A 17,979-nucleotide genomic window follows, 5' to 3' on the forward strand; every position below is an offset into this window, starting at 1 on the left:
GTGTGGAAAGAGTCAAGCGGTCTGAATACTTTCCGAATGTACTGTAAATACAGTAAAGCTTCAGTGCTTCTGTTCCTTCTCTTATTGTAAAACATCTAAGACGATAAGCAATACCACAGTGTTCTCTCCATCCCTGATAATAAAGGAAGAGAGAGCAGATAGAGCTATGGAATATGGAGAGAAGATATGATCAGTATTATTGGGAGATCTCTCAGTACTCACCTCCTGGCTTTTCCCCACCCACCCCTACTTTCATTATCTCCCCGTCTCTCTCTCTCTTCCTGCCTCCCTCTCTTTCTGCCTCCCTCTCTCCATCTCCCTTCTCACTCACTCTGTCCTCGGTTAGTGAGGAGGAAGGCATCAGAGAGGAGAGATATGCTTTTGAGGCACGTGTGTGTACGGGGAAGAGAGAGGGGGGATAATCCTCTGCAGTACGGTGAGCTCAGTGACGATCATAGACCCACACAGTCTTACCATCTCATACAGTAGTACTGTACCATTTCAGCTGTGTGTATGTCTATGTTTGTGTGTGCTTGTATCTTACAGCTGTAATCGCAGCAAAAGGTGGCGCTACAAAGTATTAACTTAAGGGGTCTGAATAATTTTGCACGCCCAATTTTTCCGTTTTTGATTTGTTAAAAAAGTTTGAAATATCCAATAAATGTCGTTCCACTTCATGATTGTGTCCCACTTGTTGTTGATTCTTCACAAAAAAATACAGTTTTATATCTTTATGTTTGAAGTATTCGGCCCCCTTGAACTTTGCGAGATTTTGCCACATTTCAGGCTTCAAACATAAAGATATAAAACTGTATTTTTTTGTGAAGAATCAACAACAAGTGGGACACAATCATGAAGTGGAACGACATTTATTGGATATTTCAAACTTTTTTAACAAATCAAAAACTGAAAAATTGGGCGTGCAAAATTATTCAGCCCCCTTAAGTTAATACTTTGTAGCGCCACCTTTTGCTGCGATTACAGCTGTAAGTCGCTTTGGGTGTCTATCAGTTTTGCACATCGAGAACCTGAATTTTTTTCCCATTCCTCCTTGCAAAACAGCTCGAGCTCAGTGAGGTTGGATGGAGAGCATTTGTGAACAGCAGTTTTCAGTTCTTTCCACAGATTCTCGATTGGATTCAGGTCTGGACTTTGACTTGGCCATTCTAACACCTGGATATGTTTATTTTTGAACCATTCCATTGTAGATTTTGCTTTATGTTTTGGATCATTGTCTTGTTGGAAGACAAATCTCCGTCCCAGTCTCAGGTCTTTTGCAGACTCCATCAGGTTTTCTTCCAGAATGGTCCTGTATTTGGCTCCATCCATCTTCCCATCAATTTTAACCATCTTCTCTGTCCCTGCTGAAGAAAAGCAGGCCCAAACCATGATGCTGCCACCACCATGTTTGACAGTGGGGATGGTGTGTTCAGCTGTGTTGGTTTTACTCCAAACATAACGTTTTGCATTGTTGCTAAAAAGTTCAATTTTGATTTAATCTGACCAGAGCACCTTCTTCCACATGTTTGGTGTATCTCCCAGGTGGCTTGTGGCAAACTTTAAACGACACTTTTTATGGATATCTTTAAGAAATGGCTTTCTTCTTGCCACTCTTCCATAAAGGCCAGATTTGTGCAATATACGACTGATTGTTGTCCTATGGACAGAGTCTCCCACCTCAGCTGTAGATCTCTGCAGTTCATCCAGAGTGATCATGGGCCTCTTGGCTGCATCTCTGATCAGTCTTCTCCTTGTATGAGCTGAAAGTTTAGAGGGACGGCCAGGTCTTGGTAGATTTGCAGTGGTCTGATACTCCTTCCATTTCAATATTATCACTTGCACAGTGCTCCTTGGGATGTTTAAAGCTTGGGAAATATTTTTGTATCCAAATCCGGCTTTAAACTTCTTCACAACAGTATCTCGGACCTGCCTGGTGTGTTCCTTGTTCTTCATGATGCTCTCTGCGCTTTTAACGGACCTCTGAGACTATCACAGGGCAGGTGCATTTATACGGAGACTTGATTACACACAGGTGGATTGTATTTATCATCATTAGTCATTTAGGTCAACATTGGATCATTCAGAGATCCTCACTGAACTTCTGGAGAGAGTTTGCTGCACTGAAAGTAAAGGGGCTGAATCATTTTGCACGCCCAATTTTTCAGTTTTTCATTTGTTAAAAAAGTTTGAAATATCCAATAAATGTCGTTCCACTTCATGATTGTGTCCCACTTGTTGTTGATTCTTCACAAAAAAATACAGTTGTATATCTTTATGTTTGAAGCCTGAAATGTGGCAAAAGGTCGCAAAGTTCAAGGGGGCCGAATACTTTCGCAAGGCACTGTACATACATAAACACACTCACACATACGTACACACACACACACACACACACACACACACACACACACACACACACACACACACACACACACACACACACACACACACACACACACACACACACACACACACATACGTACACATACACACACATACACATACACACGCACATACATACATACATACATACATACACACACACAGACACATATACATACATACATACACACACTCACACACACACACACACACACACACACACACACACACACACACACACACACACACACACTCACACATACGTACACATACACACACATACACATACACACGCACATACATACATACATACATACATACACACACACAGACACATACACACATATACATACATACATACACACACTCACACACACACACACACACATACATACATACACACACACTCACACATACGTACACATACATACACACACACACACACACACATACAGACATACAGACACATACATACATACATACACACACACACACACACACACACACACACACACACACACACACACACACACACACACACACACACACACACACACACACACACACACACTCTCTCTTTATTTTTCATGCATATCCCTGAGTCCTTCTCATCCCACACGCACTCATCCATGCCCTAATGAGGGGCTTAAGTGTGTGCCTGTGTGTACATGTATGTGTGTAGCACTATGTGTATGTCGTGGTGTGTGTGTGTAGCACTGTGTGTGTGTGTATTGGTGTTCGTGTGTAGCACTGTGTGTAGAACACACACTCTCATTTGTGCATACACTAGGGGTGTCCCCACCTAAAACAAATCTTGTTCGACTGAAAGTCGTCTGTTCTTTCAACCAATCAATTGGTCAACTTGTTAAAACGTGTATTTTTCCATATTTTCAGGGGTGCAACTTTGGTTTTAGAAGTGGGGGGGACATACATTATTATTAAAATGTTATTCTCCAGTCGGATAAACACTCCAAACAGACTACGCAACCTCTCGGAGGCGTTCGCATGGTCATAAAGCCCACCGTTGCCTCATTTTGTGTGTGTACATGTGTGTGTGTGTAGCACTGTGTGTGTGTGTAGTGGTGTGTGTGTGTGTAGCACTGTGTGTGTAGCACTGTGTGTGTGTAGCACTGTGTGTATGTGTGTAGCACTGTGTGTGTAGTACTGTGTGTGTGTAGTGCGTAGCACTGTGTGTGTGTGTGTGTGTATGTAGCACTGTGTGTGTAGCACTGTGTGTGTGTAGTGCTGTGTGTGTGTAGCGCTGTGTGTGTATAGCGCTGTGTGTGTGTAGTGATGTGTGTGTGCGGTGCTGTGTGTGTAGCACTGTGTGTGTAGCACTGTGTGTGTGTAGCGCTGTGTGTGTAGCACTGTGTGTGTGTGTAGCACTGTGTATGTAGCACTGTGTGTGTGTAGCGCTGTGTGTGTAGCACTGTGTGTGTGTGTGTAGCACTGTGTATGTAGCACTGTGTGTGTGTAGCACTGTGTGTGTGTGTAGCACTGTGTGTGTGTGTGTAGCACTGTGTATGTAGCACTGTGTGTGTGTAGCGCTGTGTGTAGCACTGTGTGTGTGTGTGTAGCACTGTGTATGTAGCACTGTGTGTGTGTAGCGCTGTGTGTGTGTGTAGCACTGTGTGTGTGTGTAGCACTGTGTGTGTGTAGCGCTGTGTGTGTGTGTAGCACTGTGTGTGTGTGTGTAGCACTGTGTGTGTGTGTGTAGCACTGTGTGTGTGTGTAGCACTGTGTGTGTGTAGCGCTGTGTGTAGCACTGTGTGTGTGTGTAGCACTGTGTATGTAGCACTGTGTGTGTGTAGCGCTGTGTGTGTGTGTAGCACTGTGTGTGTGTGTAGCACTGTGTGTGTGTAGCGCTGTGTGTGTGTGTAGCACTGTGTGTGTGTGTGTAGCACTGTGTGTGTGTGTAGCACTGTGTATGTAGCACTGTGTGTGTGTAGCGCTGTGTGTGTGTGTAGCACTGTGTGTGTGTGTAGCACTGTGTGTGTGTGTAGCGCTGTGTGTGTGTGTAGCACTGTGTGTGTGTGTGTAGCACTGTGTGTGTGTGTAGCACTGTGTGTGTGTAGCACTGTGTGTGTGTGTGTAGCACTGTGTGTGTGTAGCACTGTGTATGTAGCACACCTTCTTTTTGAAGGTTTCTATCATACAGAGACCATGGTTAGTTTTCATGTATTCGAACATAATTAGCGTTGGGACTCAGTCACTCCATGTCTCCCATGGTTGACTCCCATGGTTCAGTGGAGTGTTCTACACATGCAGCAATAGTCATTTCCATTGGTGTACCAACACACACATATCTGTGAACAGGTCATTTTATTAAGTCTACTGTAATTCTATAGCTTTGTATCTCACATTAACATTACAGTGATTTCAGCCTCAGCCTCTCACTCTCACCAGTTTCATTAGTTTTCAGTCAATACATTGCTGTCATTAAAATGGTCAAATTCAGTGGTCAAGCAACCAGTCATCAGGAACACAATCAGCTCCATAATCATCTGAAACCTTCCACATCATCCTGAAATGTATATTTTACTGAAGGACTGTATTTATGTCTGAATAGTATGGGAGAAATACACTGAGTATATTTGCCCTCAGAACAGCCTCAATTCGTTAGAGGCATGGACTCTACAGGTGTTGAAAGCATTCCACAGGGATGCTGGCCCATGTTGACTCAAACGCTTCCCACAGTTGTGTTAAGTTGGTTGGATGTCCTTTGGATGGGTGACCATTCTGGATACACACGGGAAACCCAACAGCGTTGCAGTTCTTGACACAAACCAGTGCACCCGGCACCTACTACCATACCTCGTTCAAAGGCACGTACATTTTTGTCTTGCCCATTCACCCTCTGAATGGCACACATACACAATCCATGTCTCAATTGTCTCAAGGCTTAGAAATCCTTATTTAACCTGTCTCCTCCCCTTCATCTACACTGATTGAAGTGGATTTAACAAGTGACATCAATAAGTGATCATAGCTTTCACCTGGTCAGTCTGTCATGGAAAGTGCATACTTTTGTATAGTCAGTGTATGAGCCAGCCTTGTAATCAAGGGAAGAGATATTGTAGTCATCTGTCATGTAAAATGTGCAGCTGTTATGTAGGCTTGTGTTTCAGTAAGCCTGGAACATGGCTGTCGTGCTACATTGTTGTTAAAGTTTTTATGAAATACACTGATTTTCAATGGCCAACCCTTTCTCTCTTTCATTATATAGATGCATCTCTCATCCTTCCATCGTTTTCCACTCGGCTCTCTTCCCCAAAGCCAAAATGGTACTCTTTATGGGAGCAAGTGTTTTTTCTTAGGGCTGACTCCAATTATTCGACTGGTTGATTTTTTAGTCGATAGGCTGTTGGTCGACCAAGATTTATTTTTGTCGAGCAGGAGCAAATACATATATTTTTTGATGGCACATGAGACACTGGTCTTATTCGCACCCATCTCAGTAAACTAATCCATTGCGGAGGCCTCTGGGATGGTACAGTCCAATAAGAAGGGGAGTGTGGCTGCACCATGCACATCTCTCTCCAGAATGCGCTCTGTGCCACCAGTTTCTGTACATTCATTGTTTCATGACTTCATTGTGTGAATTGTTTGTATTTGATTGTTAGTGTCTATCAATTCCCCATTACTGTACATATAACACCAGTAGTACATGTACCGTTAATTCCAATCGTCTCTGATCTACAATGTTTGTTTGGTTACGGTAATCTCTGTTAATGTATTCAATATGTTATTATTCCAGTCTTTTACTGTTCTTATTGTTGGAGTGATTGGACACATTGTTTGCAGAGTGCACATTCTATGTTACACTTGTGAGAAACAAGTTTTGGTTTATTTCCTTCCATTTAAGAGTTTTGTCAATTTATTAATTGTCTTTTGTTTGGAGCGCTCCTGTTACTGCTGAGTAAGGACCTGATTACACATAGAAGTAGGCCAATAGGCTACCTGGCCTACTTGCAAATGTAGCCCTATAAATGTGCCCATTTGGGGATCTAGTAGTATTTCTGATTGGCTTAATGCACCACCTGTAGACCTCAAACAGCAAGCCTTCAAAGTCTGTTTTTAGATGCAATTTAGAATGACAATAATTCCTCAATGTATTTGAAAAATCTTTCCAGCTTTCTCCCTTGTGATAACCACTCAGCGTGAAAGGGAAAAATGTAATGCTCTGATCCAGTGGAAACGTCATAAAATAGGCCTACCTGATTACCTGATTCTTATCCCTTGTGCAAATAGCCTACAGCTGTCTCTGTCCTGAGATCACCCGTAAGGGGAATTCTGAGGGCCCAGAATGTTTCATACAATGTTGCAAAAAGCTTTAGGCCAGACCAAGTTTATAGTTGATACAATGTTTCAAGTTTGTTGCAGACAGGCCATGTGTAGCCAATGTGATTTATAGGATATTTATTTTTATCACAATATTGTCTACCTTTAGGCTGCAATGTTTTTATTTGTTGGCTTTATCTAGGCTATGTTTACATAGCTGGCGATGGCAATAGAAGTAACTTTTTAGGTTTGTATCATTTTCATTTAGATTGGGATAGAATTTTGATTAACCACATGACAATAAATTAAACAAAACGGTTCCATGAAAATGTGCATGTGAAAACAATTAACTGGCACCCAGATTGGTAGAAATGGCATTCCACGTGAGAAATTTTGCAGACTCCTCATGTAGCCTATTACCGGAAACCTCAGGAGAGTAGCGGCAGAAACTACGAAAACTAGTAGGAGCGGGAGGAGGATGGTCAGGACAGGTTACGATTTTTTTCTTCTGGTTATCTTGATCTCTGGCTCCCTCTTGAGTCATTTGCGACTTATTTCATTTCGTTTAAAGCATCAGACAAGCTCAATGTATATAGTTTATTTCAGTAAAACGCATAGGGTGTGTCTATTTATTATATTGCCCCCACATTCTGAAATTGCATATTTGTCACCCCCAGTTTTATCATTGGAATGTCAAACAAAACGAGGCAACGGTGTGCTTAATGACCATGCAGATGCCTCCGAGAGGTTGCGTAGGCTGTTTGAAGTGTTTATCTGACTGGAGAATAAAAATAAATAAATAAATAATGTATGTCCCCCCCCCCCCACTTCTAAAACCAAAGTTGCACCCCTGATATATGGAAAAATACACGTTTTAACAAGTTGACTAATTGATTGGTTGAAAGAACAGACGACTGAAAGTCGAACAATATTTGTTTTAGGTGGGGACACCCCAAGTGTATGCACAAATGAGAGTGTGTGTTCCCCCTAAGGGTTTGCGGTGGTCGCACACTCGGTTCATGTTCTCTTCACTCTGTTCTCCACCGACTGCAGTGATCCGAGCCCACAGGGTTGCATTAAATATACATCACACAGCCGTCTGCAGAACACACACACAAAGAGCGAGAAAGAGAATATAAGAACTGAGGCTCTCACACAACCACAAACTGCTTGCATTCTATGTTAACAACATCATCATTAAAACTCATCCCTACTCACTACACCACACTTACTAAGCCTACATAGTACACTACACAGTCACTCACTACTTCTGTATAAGCCTAAATTACACAGTAGCCTACACACAGTCGCCGACACGCAGTCACTCACAACTCCTATCCTACTACTCACCAGAGTTTTCCATCCAAAAACCTGAAACCTGAGTGGCATGAACTCTTCTCCAATCAGTACCTCTGCTCTGGAATGGGTCATGCCCTTCATTAACGAACCAATCAGATGTAGCGCAGGCCGCTTAATTGGCATCACCTGTCTTTCTATCTTCTTTATAGTCCAGTTGTGTGAGCTCAGTTTTTTTTCAACTTTCTCCATCTATCCAGGGCCAGTCTGAAGTTCCAGTCCTTCGGTAAGCATTTTAACAAATCTAGCCTTTGATGCTGATATTCCTCGGTTTTGATAATGTAGGCCTAAAACACTAAAATATAGCTACTTTTTCCTTCCACTTACTCCAATAGTTGCACATTCAATATGCTGATACCTCGCTTGTGTTTTTCCCAGAACCTGATCTCAAATTTGTGAAACATGAACAAACCCGAAAAGCCACTGTCTACGCTGTGGGGTAGGTTGTCTAACTAGAAACTGTTCCCATAGTGCCCCAAAAAATTAGATTCCATAACAGCTGGACTAAATCTGTAAGCATATCTTTATTCTGTTTGGTAGGTTGTGAACTCAGCGAGTCAAAGAAAGAGGGAACATTCAAAACCGATGACACAAACCACCAACATCAACTCGCACTGAGAACTGTAAGTCCCCTTGGAGAATATTTGATATTTTACAACCAAAGTAGACTGACTGGTCATTATTGCAGCTGTACTGCACAGGTCAGAATATTACGATCACGTGATGACATTTGAAATGTTAATTTGGGTAGTATGACTGCAGAAAAACAATCTGGAACGCAATTTTAATAACTTCAGTAGTGCGTTTAAGTGTCTGACTTGTCCCTGGCAGATGTGTCTGGGCGCAGGCGCCAAAGAAGAGTTCAACATCGTGGCATTAATTACCGGAGAACCAGATAACGACAAGGGCATACCCATGGCTACCCTGCACGCCAACGGCATGCCCACGGCAAGTTGTCCCAATTTGTTCTAATGTGGCAGCCTGACTACTTGGCGTTCTCTATCGACGCAGAGGTGAGTTTTGATAATTGTGGGATTTGCTAGCAACGGAGTCGCCATTAGTTGACTCTGGTAAAATATCAATTGAAAACAATTACCGGTATCTACGTGTGTCCTGTACAGCTGCTGATCCTGGATAGCCCTGACTGATTAAATTGGCACATCTGCGTTGAGTTGAGGAACACAATGATAAAGTTTGGTTGTATTCTGTGTATTTAAAGTGTGAATTTCAGCGCCCTGTGGAAGTATTGCAGTTGTTGTACAGGACATGTGGCAACTCAATGTTACTAGTAAATTCTGTAACCAGTTATACGAACTGAACTCTGCCTCAATACAAGAGAACTGCAGGACTTGGCCAACCAGGCTGTTTGAAGTTGTCTTCCCAATGACCTAGACCTAGCTGGCTAATGAAGGTTAACCCAAATCAGCTAATGTTGAGGAATGGGCCTGGGGAAGTAATCACCAGTGGTTATAGGCCTAACCTAGCTGGGTGCCTGGTTCTGTCAGTTTGAATAGCAGCACTGATTGTCATGATTCTGTGTATTGATCTCTCCAGGTCAATCTGTCTGGGATAGACCTGCACCCTCCTGTAACCTTTCAGCTGAGGAGTGGCGCTGGACCGGTCTACATCTGTGGGGAACACGTGGCCTGTAAGTAGGGGATTAGGGAGCAGGGATGATGGTGGTTAACTGTAAAAAAACAAGTGGCCCTAGCCTCCTAAAATAAGAATTTGTTCTTAACTGACTTGCCTAGTTAAATAAAGGTACTATTTTTTTTTAACTACTTATGCTTAATGTTTAAGGACAAAAATAAGCAAATGTTTGAATCATGGTGGTAGAGAACCCGTTACATACCTGTAATGTCATTCAGCTAATCAAAGTCCTGAGGAGCAGCTGGTCAGTGGAATTTGTTAGAACAGAATATTGCGTAATGTTGATGGTTTTGACAGCCATAAACTACAGGCCTTTCTAATGTCACTGTCATTTAACTCCTGTTGCTTTCCAGTGGAGGATGACTTCTCAGGAATAGATAGTGTTGATGAGGAGATGGAGGAAGAGGAGGAGGAGGAAGATATTGAGTCTCCTGTGAAGCCTGCTAAGAAAGCAACTGCCAAGAATGCAAATGTTGCAGGCAAAGTAAGGGCCTGTTTTATATCAAACTCCAACATGTTGATTTTTGAATGATTTTATACTTAAGTTGTCACATTTTCAACATGCATATGGACAACTACGAAATCAAACACGGATCCTAGTTTGCTCTAATCTACAAATAAATTAATCTTACTCCTTGTCAGTTGTCAAATTGAAACTTTGCTTCACAATGAGATGGTATTGGTAAAGCACACAGATCTGGGGCCAGGCTAATGTTATTCCTGTCTTCCAGAGAAAGAAGCCAGAGGAAGCAGATGAGTAAGTGATAATAAATGCTTTTTAATCCATTTATGTGATTTACTGAAATCTAATTGTTGCTGTTCACTTACCACCAACCATCCTCTCTCCTTCCAGACCTGCATCAGATGATGAGAACAACCCTCCTAAAAAGGTACTTTATTTACTCTGCCTTAAATATTATACCCTGAATGACTTTCCTGGTCTGAGGCTCTGGCTTCGTCCCAAATTGTTCCCTATGTAGTGCCATGGGACGCAGAACAATCTTCTGGCCTCCAGTTGGAATCATGGCTGGTCTGGTTTGAAATGGCTTTCTGTGTTTCAGGGAAAGGGTAGAGGAAGAGGCAGGGGAAAGTGATCCAGGGTAAGTGACAACCTCAGGGCAGTAATGCTAAGCCCTGAGTAATCCTCTCTTTTGTAAGCGCATAGCCATTCCTGGGGTCATATGCATGACTAGGTCGCGTTGGATGAAGTGTCAGTTAAATGGCATATGAAGTCTAACACGGACTTGGGGTTAACCTCCCCCAGAATACTAACAACCATTAGGGGAAAGGGACTAAGAACCCCTTGGCACCTGAAGGGTGTAGTGTGACATGACCGCTGAATTTGCAGATTGCCTCTACTGAATGACTAAACCAGTTAATGTGTTTCAGGTGCTGCCCAAAAGAGTCTGTTGCAGTTCTGTTTGGCTAAAGGTTCTGTCAATCAACTGTTGGGTTTCTATCTACCTGTTCATTCTTGCATGGTTCAAATGATTTAATCTAAGGCTGTTTATCCTGTACATGTCAGTGCTTTGTAAATCGTTCGAAAGAGTTTTGTCCTTGTGGTACTAATCAGTGTACATTAAACTATACTGAACAAAATAGAATCAGTGTACATTAAAATACACTGAAAAAAATATAAATGTAACATGTTAAGTGGTCCTTTGTTTCATGAGCTGAAATAAATAAAAAAAAATCCCAGAAATGTTACATACCTTTCTCTGTGTACAAATGTGTTTTTATGTCAGGGAGCATTTCTCCTTTGCCAAGATAATAATCCACCTGACCGGTGTGGCATATCAAGAAGCTGATTAAATGGCAGGATCATTACATAGGTGCACCTTGTGCGGGGGACAAAAGGCCACGTCTCAAGTTGAGGGAGTGTTCAATTGGCACGCTGACTGCAGGAATGTCCAGAGCTGTTAATGTGGTGGGTACTCTTAGTTCACAGGACTTCATCCTGCTAACTGTTCCAAATGTCTGAACTGAAATTGGTTAAGGTTTATGTACTCTGTGCCATCGGCTTGGAACGCCTAGATAGTTTTAAACTGGAAGAACTTGTCCTGATTAATCAGAGGCTGATTCCTTGACTGGTCAATGTTCATTTTCTGTTGTAATTTCTATGGTTTTTACTAGATGACTTGTAGTTTCATGTCTGCGTAATGATAATAAATTATTATTTACAATGACGGCAGAGGAGAAGTGGGATAACTGCCTTGTTCAGGGGCAGAACGACAGATTGTTACCTTGTCAGCTCAGGGATTCGATCTTGCAGCCTTCTGGTTACTAGTGCAACGCTCTAACCACTAGGCTACCTACCCCCGTACCTTAGGAAATGTAACTCAGCCAAATCGTAAATTACATTTTATTTTTGTTCAGTATGAATGGAATTGGTTGACCAATTAGTTCCTCACCATCTACAAACTATATTCTTAGTGGTTGATATCTAGGATGGTGTTATACAGTATTGCATGAACAGCCTGCCCTCTTGTAGCAGTCAAGTTCACCCTGGCTGTGCCCTACTTGATGCATATTAGACTGTATAATCTGGTTCAACTACAGCTGAACTGTAGCCCTGATTGGGGGTGTAAACTCCAGCTGGGTTTAAGATGCTGAGGAACAGATGGTACTGGAGGACATCTACTGTAGACACCTCCCAAATCAACCACTAGCGCTTATTGTCCTGACAAATTGCTTAAAATCTGAAATACAACAATTCTAAGATTGCTGTGGCCCAGGTGGGGACACAGAACTGATGCCTAGTCCTAAATCAACCACTATAATTCCCTTGGTCCCTACCTCGTAACTGATGTTGACCTGTAGAATTCTGTAAAGTTCCTGTGAACAGGTGGATCTGCAGGGGGCACCGACTGACACCATCCCAAATCAATCCCTAGCCCCTATACTTGACCCCCACCTCTAGCGTCAACACTTCCACAATAACCATCTGGACTAAAGTTCTCAGCAAGGTTATGGCTGAGTTGGAGGACACAAGTGAGACATCACTGCAGCCTGACACCCTGGTCCCAAATCAACATCTGGACTCTATGCTTCCCTTGACCTCTACCTCATGCCTATAACACAACGGAACCATTAAGCAGTGGTTAATTTATTCTAGCTAGCTGACTGAACTGGAGGACAGGTGAGACATCACACGTCTGACAACCAGCCTGTGATCTGATTCTAGGGAATAATACCTGTGACCAGTTGTCCCCTGCCTTAGAACTAGTGACAAAGACCACAGTGTTAAATCTAAAAAAGGATTTTCCTATGAAACATTCTGAACAGCAACTGTCTTCTCTAGTCTGCTGTGTATAGCTGGTGGAAGAACAGTTTCACAAGCATTTTCATTTAAATATTTTTATTAGTGTACAAACAGTGCTTCTAATCTAACTGATATTTTATCTTCAGTGGGCTCACATTTTTCCATGAACAGCACAATCCATACACACACAAGCGTGTGTATGTCTTGACTCGTTGGCTTCAATGTCTTCTGCGCATCTTTACCTTAAGCGTGTAACTATCTTCATTGATTTATTTGGCACGAGTTTGTAGATATCTTCAATGGCTCCTTGCAGCTTGCATGGGTGTCTCTGGGAGTGGCTTCAGTTTATTCTTTCTCTCACACACACATGCAGGCTGGGGAGAGGACAGAGTAAAAGAGAAGGCATTAGCATGCATCAGATGTCTTGACTGCCTTACTGTGTGTGTGTCTCTCTCTCTGCTACATCTCACCTCAGTCTCTCTCCTCTCCTTTTAGTCAACCTCACTCTTCCTCATGTCCTCACTCTTCCTCAGGTCTTCACTCTTCCTCATGTCCTCACTCTTCCTCAGGTATTTCTTCATGACAGAAGCAACGTCTCCCCCCTCGCTGCCCTCCGCATCCAGCCTTTCTCCCTGCGGCCCCCCACCTCCACTACGCCTGACCCCTCCTCCCTGGGAGCTCCCCCCAGACCCTGAGCTGGTGGAGCTGGAGTCGGAGCCCTTCCTGCTGCGTGTGGAGGGGGGCAGCTCTCCAAAGTGGACGCTGAGTGCCCTCCGACCCCCTCTGACTGAACTGGCCAGGCTGCTGGTGGACTGGGCCCTTCGGATGGCCGGCAGAATGTCAGAGGCCGCGTCATCACGGTTACCGTCGCTTATGAGGCGGCGGTTCTGGAACACCATGGGTTCCGACCCCAGACAGCCCTCCCCACCGCCCTCGCTGACGACGCTCTCCAGCAGCCTGCGTCTCATTGGCTGGGGGGAGCGCTGGGGGGAGCGCAGGGATCTAAATGGTTCTTCACTGTCTTCCTCTGGGATGGAGATAGTGGGGGGGCGACGGCGGGGGGCAGTGGGGGAAGTGAGGGAGGAGAGGAGGGGGAGAGAGGGGAGGGAGGAGAGAGAATCGGAGGAGTTGTAGCGTTTGGCTCCGGAGTCCCTAGAAGCTGCAGATGAAGCCTGGGGTTCGCCTATGTTGCGCAGGCTGGCGGCGCGTGGCAGCAGTGGGGAGGGAGGTTTGAGGATGCTGCGGGGCTCCTGGAGGTCTTCGGGGCCCAGAGAGAGGGCTGAGGCTCTGCGGCGGAGGGTTGAGGCCCCAGTGGTCTGGTAGATAGGGAGAGAAATAGTACTGCCATCCCCCTCCCCAGACTCTGCTCCCCCTCGCCGCTTACGAAGCCCCTCTAATAGCTCGGAGAGGGCAGAGGAGGAGGAGGCCCGACCAAGATGTGAACTTCCCCCATTACCAACCACACCCCCTGGTTCTAAACCGTTCTCATCTGGGTCCACACAGGAGCTGGGTGAGAGGGAGAGGAAGGATAATAAAATATTGGAAATAAACAGTGCCTTGTGAAAGTATTCGGCCCCCTTGAACTTTGCGACCTTTTGCCACATTTCAGGCTTCAAACATAAAGATATAAAACTGTATTTTTTTGTGAAGAATCAACAACAAGTGGGACACAATCATGAAGTGGAACGACATTTATTGGATATTTCAAACTTTTTTAACAAATCAAAAACTGAAAAATTGGGCGTGCAAAATTATTCAGCCCCCTTAAGTTAATACTTTGTAGCGCCACCTTTTGCTGCGATTACAGCTGTAAGTCGCTTGGGGTATGTCTCTATCAGTTTTGCACATCGAGAGACTGACATTTTTTCCCATTCCTCCTTGCAAAACAGCTCGAGCTCAGTGAGGTTGGATGGAGAGCATTTGTGAACAGCAGTTTTCAGTTCTTTCCACAGATTCTCGATTGGATTCAGGTCTGGACTTTGACTTGGCCATTCTAACACCTGGATGTTTATTTTTGAACCATTCCATTGTAGATTTTGCTTTATGTTTTGGATCATTGTCTTGTTGGAAGACAAATCTCCGTCCCAGTCTCAGGTCTTTTGCAGACTCCATCAGGTTTTCTTCCAGAATGGTCCTGTATTTGGCTCCATCCATCTTCCCATCAATTTTAACCATTGTCTTCTCCTTGTATGAGCTGAAAGTTTAGAGGGACGGCCAGGTCTTGGTAGATTTGCAGTGGTCTGATACTCCTTCCATTTCAATATTATCGCTTGCACAGTGCTCCTTGGGATGTTTAAAGCTTGGGAAATGTTTTTGTATCCAAATCCGGCTTTAAACTTCTTCACAACAGTATCTCGGACCTGCCTGGTGTGTTCCTTGTTCTTCATGATGCTCTCTGCACTTTTGACGGACCTCTGAGACTATCACAGTGCAGGTGCATTTATACGGAGACTTGATTACACACAGGTGGATTGTATTTATCATCATTAGTCATTTAGGTCAACATTGGATCATTCAGAGATCCTCACTGAACTTCTGGAGAGAGTTTGCTGCACTGAAAGTAAAGGGGCTGAATAATTTTGCACGCCCAATTTTTCAGTTTTTGATTTGTTAAAAAAGTTTGAAATATCCAATAAATGTCGTTCCACTTCATGATTGTGTCCCACTTGTTGTTGATTCTTCACAAAAAAATACAGTTTTATATCTTTATGTTTGAAGCCTGAAATGTGTCAAAAGGACGCAAAGTTCAAGGGGGCCGAATACTTTCACAAGGCACTGTAAAACAGGCTCTAAAACTGACAACATCCACATAGTGGTTGTTTTGGTGGGGTCGGAGGAGAAACTGCGTTAGAGCTGTGAAATCCACAAGCGGCTTCTGGCATTATACCTAAAGTGGACATTGCCAATGACTGCACGAAGTTGCATTAATAGAAATCTCATGCAGCCTTATTTAAGTTCTAACACTGGAATGTGAGATGTAATCTCCACCTCAATTAAGATGATAGATGTCCTCATTATTTAGTTTCATGGTCATTATTTCTGTAAAACCTACACTTTCTCTTTCTGAACTTCTAACATGAGTGGGACGGACGTTGCTTTGTGACAAAGATCAAGAGCAGCTGCTCACCGATTTGACAGCTCCAACACAGTTACACCTCTGACACCGCCAAAACATCAGCTATGAGGGTGTCGGCTATCGGCGGTTAACGCTTGATCTGATTGAACGCTTGATAGGCCTTAGTATCTATGCAGTTGCTATTGAATTGACCTACTGAAGTTGAACTGTACTGAATCAAACTGAACTGACAACTCACCGGAAGCTGTAAGTGCTCATGGTGTCTGTGACAGACTGGCGCCCCGACTGGTTGCTGATGGTACTGCTGCCATAGGGAGAGCCCCGTCTGGCCCCCCCTCGGGGAACACCCAGCCAATGACGGATGCCCTCTCCAACATCCTCTGTGCCCAGAGATTGAGAACCAACACTAGACACACTGTCGCTGAGGAAGAGCGGGAACACACACACAGTGTCACTGAGCAACAGAGATCACACAAACACAGTACCAAGAGACAGAACACACATGACTCCACACAGCCAGAGATGCAACACTTCTAAGCCATGGTCAGCTCACAGCAGTTCAGCCACAGTGTCCTCAGAGGACATTTCCTGTCCCTGTGTCCTCTCTCTCCTGCTGTGTGACTGCAGGTGGTGGCAGATCATATTGGAGACACAGTCAGAGGTGTCAGACATTCACACTTAGTACTCAGGTCACATACTTGTACTGTATATAAACAAACTAACTACAACCTCTCCCATCTGCCATTAGAGAGAGGAAAGAAGAGGACGATGGAGGGAGCAAGAATGAAAAAGTAATTGGTCAGGGTATAGAAGTTTAAGAGAGAAAGAGGGAGGAAGAAGTGATAGAGCAGGAAAGATTGAGAGCGGGAGTGATAAAATGAGAGTAGATAATGAAGAGGAGAGAGAGAGAAGAACTGGCTCTGTACTGCAATGCATGGGACTCCATGCCTTATGGAATACACAAGAATATCACAGCTGGTGAACTCTCAGAACAGAGAAAAGATTATTGTGTCTTACAAAGGGCTGTGTGTCTGTGTACGTGTGTGTGTGTGTCTCTTACATAGGGCTGTGTGTCTGTGTACGTGTGTGTGTGTGTCTCTTACATAGGGCTGTGTGTCTGTGTAGGTGTCTCTTTGCTCCAGTCCTGTGGCTCTCAACCTTGTCCACCTACAGGGAGATGGAGCTACTGAGTGTCTCTTCAGACAGTAGCTGTCAGACTACAGCTCAGGCATTTAGCTATGCACTGTCGGTCTGTTCACATCATCAACAGCCCAGGGACCATATATATACAGTGGGGCAAAAAAGTATTTAGTCAGCCACCAATTGTGCAAGTTCTCCCACTTAAAAAGATGAGTGAGGCCTGTAATTTTCAGCATAGGTACACTTCAACTATGACAGACAAAATGAGAAGAAAAAAAATCCAGAAAATCACATTGTAGGATTTTTAATGAATTTATTTGCAAATTATGGTGGAAAATAAGTATTTGGTCAATAACAAAAGTTTATCTCAATACTTTGTTATATACCCTTTGTTGGCAATGACAGAGGTCAAACGTTTTCTGTAAGTCTTCACAAGGTTTTCACACACTGTTGCTGGAATTTTGGCCCATTCCTCCATGCAGATCTCCTCTAGAGCTTGTGATGTTTTGGGGCTGTTGCTGGGCAACATGGACTTTCAACTCCCTCCAAAGATGTTCTATGGGGTTGAGATCTGGAGACTGGCTAGGCCACTCCAGGACCTTAATGCTTCTTACGAAGCCACTCCTTCGTTGCCCGGGCGGTGTGTTTGGGATCATTGTCATGCTGAAAGACCCAGCCACATTTCATCTTCAATGCCCATGCTGAGGAAAGAAGGAGGTTTTCACTCAAAATCTCACGATACATGGCCCCATTCATTCTTTCCTTTACACGGATCAGTCGTCCTGGTCCCTTTGCAGAAAAACAGCCCCAAAGCATGATGTTTCCACCCCCA

General features: G+C 43.8%; 2 protein-coding genes across 5 annotated transcripts in view; one reads left to right on the forward strand and one right to left on the reverse strand.

Moving 5' to 3' along the window:
* Positions 1 to 412: 412 nt before the first annotated feature.
* Positions 413 to 11,376, forward strand: npm2b (nucleophosmin/nucleoplasmin, 2b). The gene is made up of 11 exons (XM_021602076.2): positions 413 to 436; positions 8,220 to 8,245; positions 8,398 to 8,458; positions 8,560 to 8,642; positions 8,851 to 8,967; positions 9,574 to 9,667; positions 10,023 to 10,153; positions 10,401 to 10,426; positions 10,523 to 10,559; positions 10,731 to 10,769; positions 11,059 to 11,376. The coding sequence occupies exons 3-10, from the start codon at positions 8,422 to 8,424 to the stop codon at positions 10,761 to 10,763; spliced, it is 558 nt and encodes a 185-aa protein (XP_021457751.2). The 5' UTR covers positions 413 to 436; positions 8,220 to 8,245; positions 8,398 to 8,421; the 3' UTR covers positions 10,764 to 10,769; positions 11,059 to 11,376.
* Positions 11,377 to 13,010: 1,634 nt separating this feature from the next.
* The window catches only part of LOC110522822 (unconventional myosin-XVIIIb), a 63,076-nt gene continuing 58,107 nt past the window's right edge, over positions 13,011 to 17,979 (reverse strand). For all 4 annotated transcript variants that reach the window (XM_036977031.1, XM_036977030.1, XM_036977033.1 and 1 more), the window contains 3 exons: positions 16,246 to 16,428; positions 13,402 to 14,437; positions 13,011 to 13,305 (listed from right to left, as the gene is read on the reverse strand). In XM_036977031.1, coding sequence (XP_036832926.1) covers positions 13,423 to 14,437; positions 16,246 to 16,428 — 1,198 coding nt within the window. In that variant the 3' untranslated portion in view covers positions 13,011 to 13,305; positions 13,402 to 13,422. The remainder of the gene's footprint in view (positions 13,306 to 13,401; positions 14,438 to 16,245; positions 16,429 to 17,979) is intronic.

The sequence above is a fragment of the Oncorhynchus mykiss genome, chromosome 5 (genome assembly GCF_013265735.2).
Source record: "Oncorhynchus mykiss isolate Arlee chromosome 5, USDA_OmykA_1.1, whole genome shotgun sequence".
NCBI lineage: Eukaryota > Metazoa > Chordata > Actinopteri > Salmoniformes > Salmonidae > Oncorhynchus > Oncorhynchus mykiss.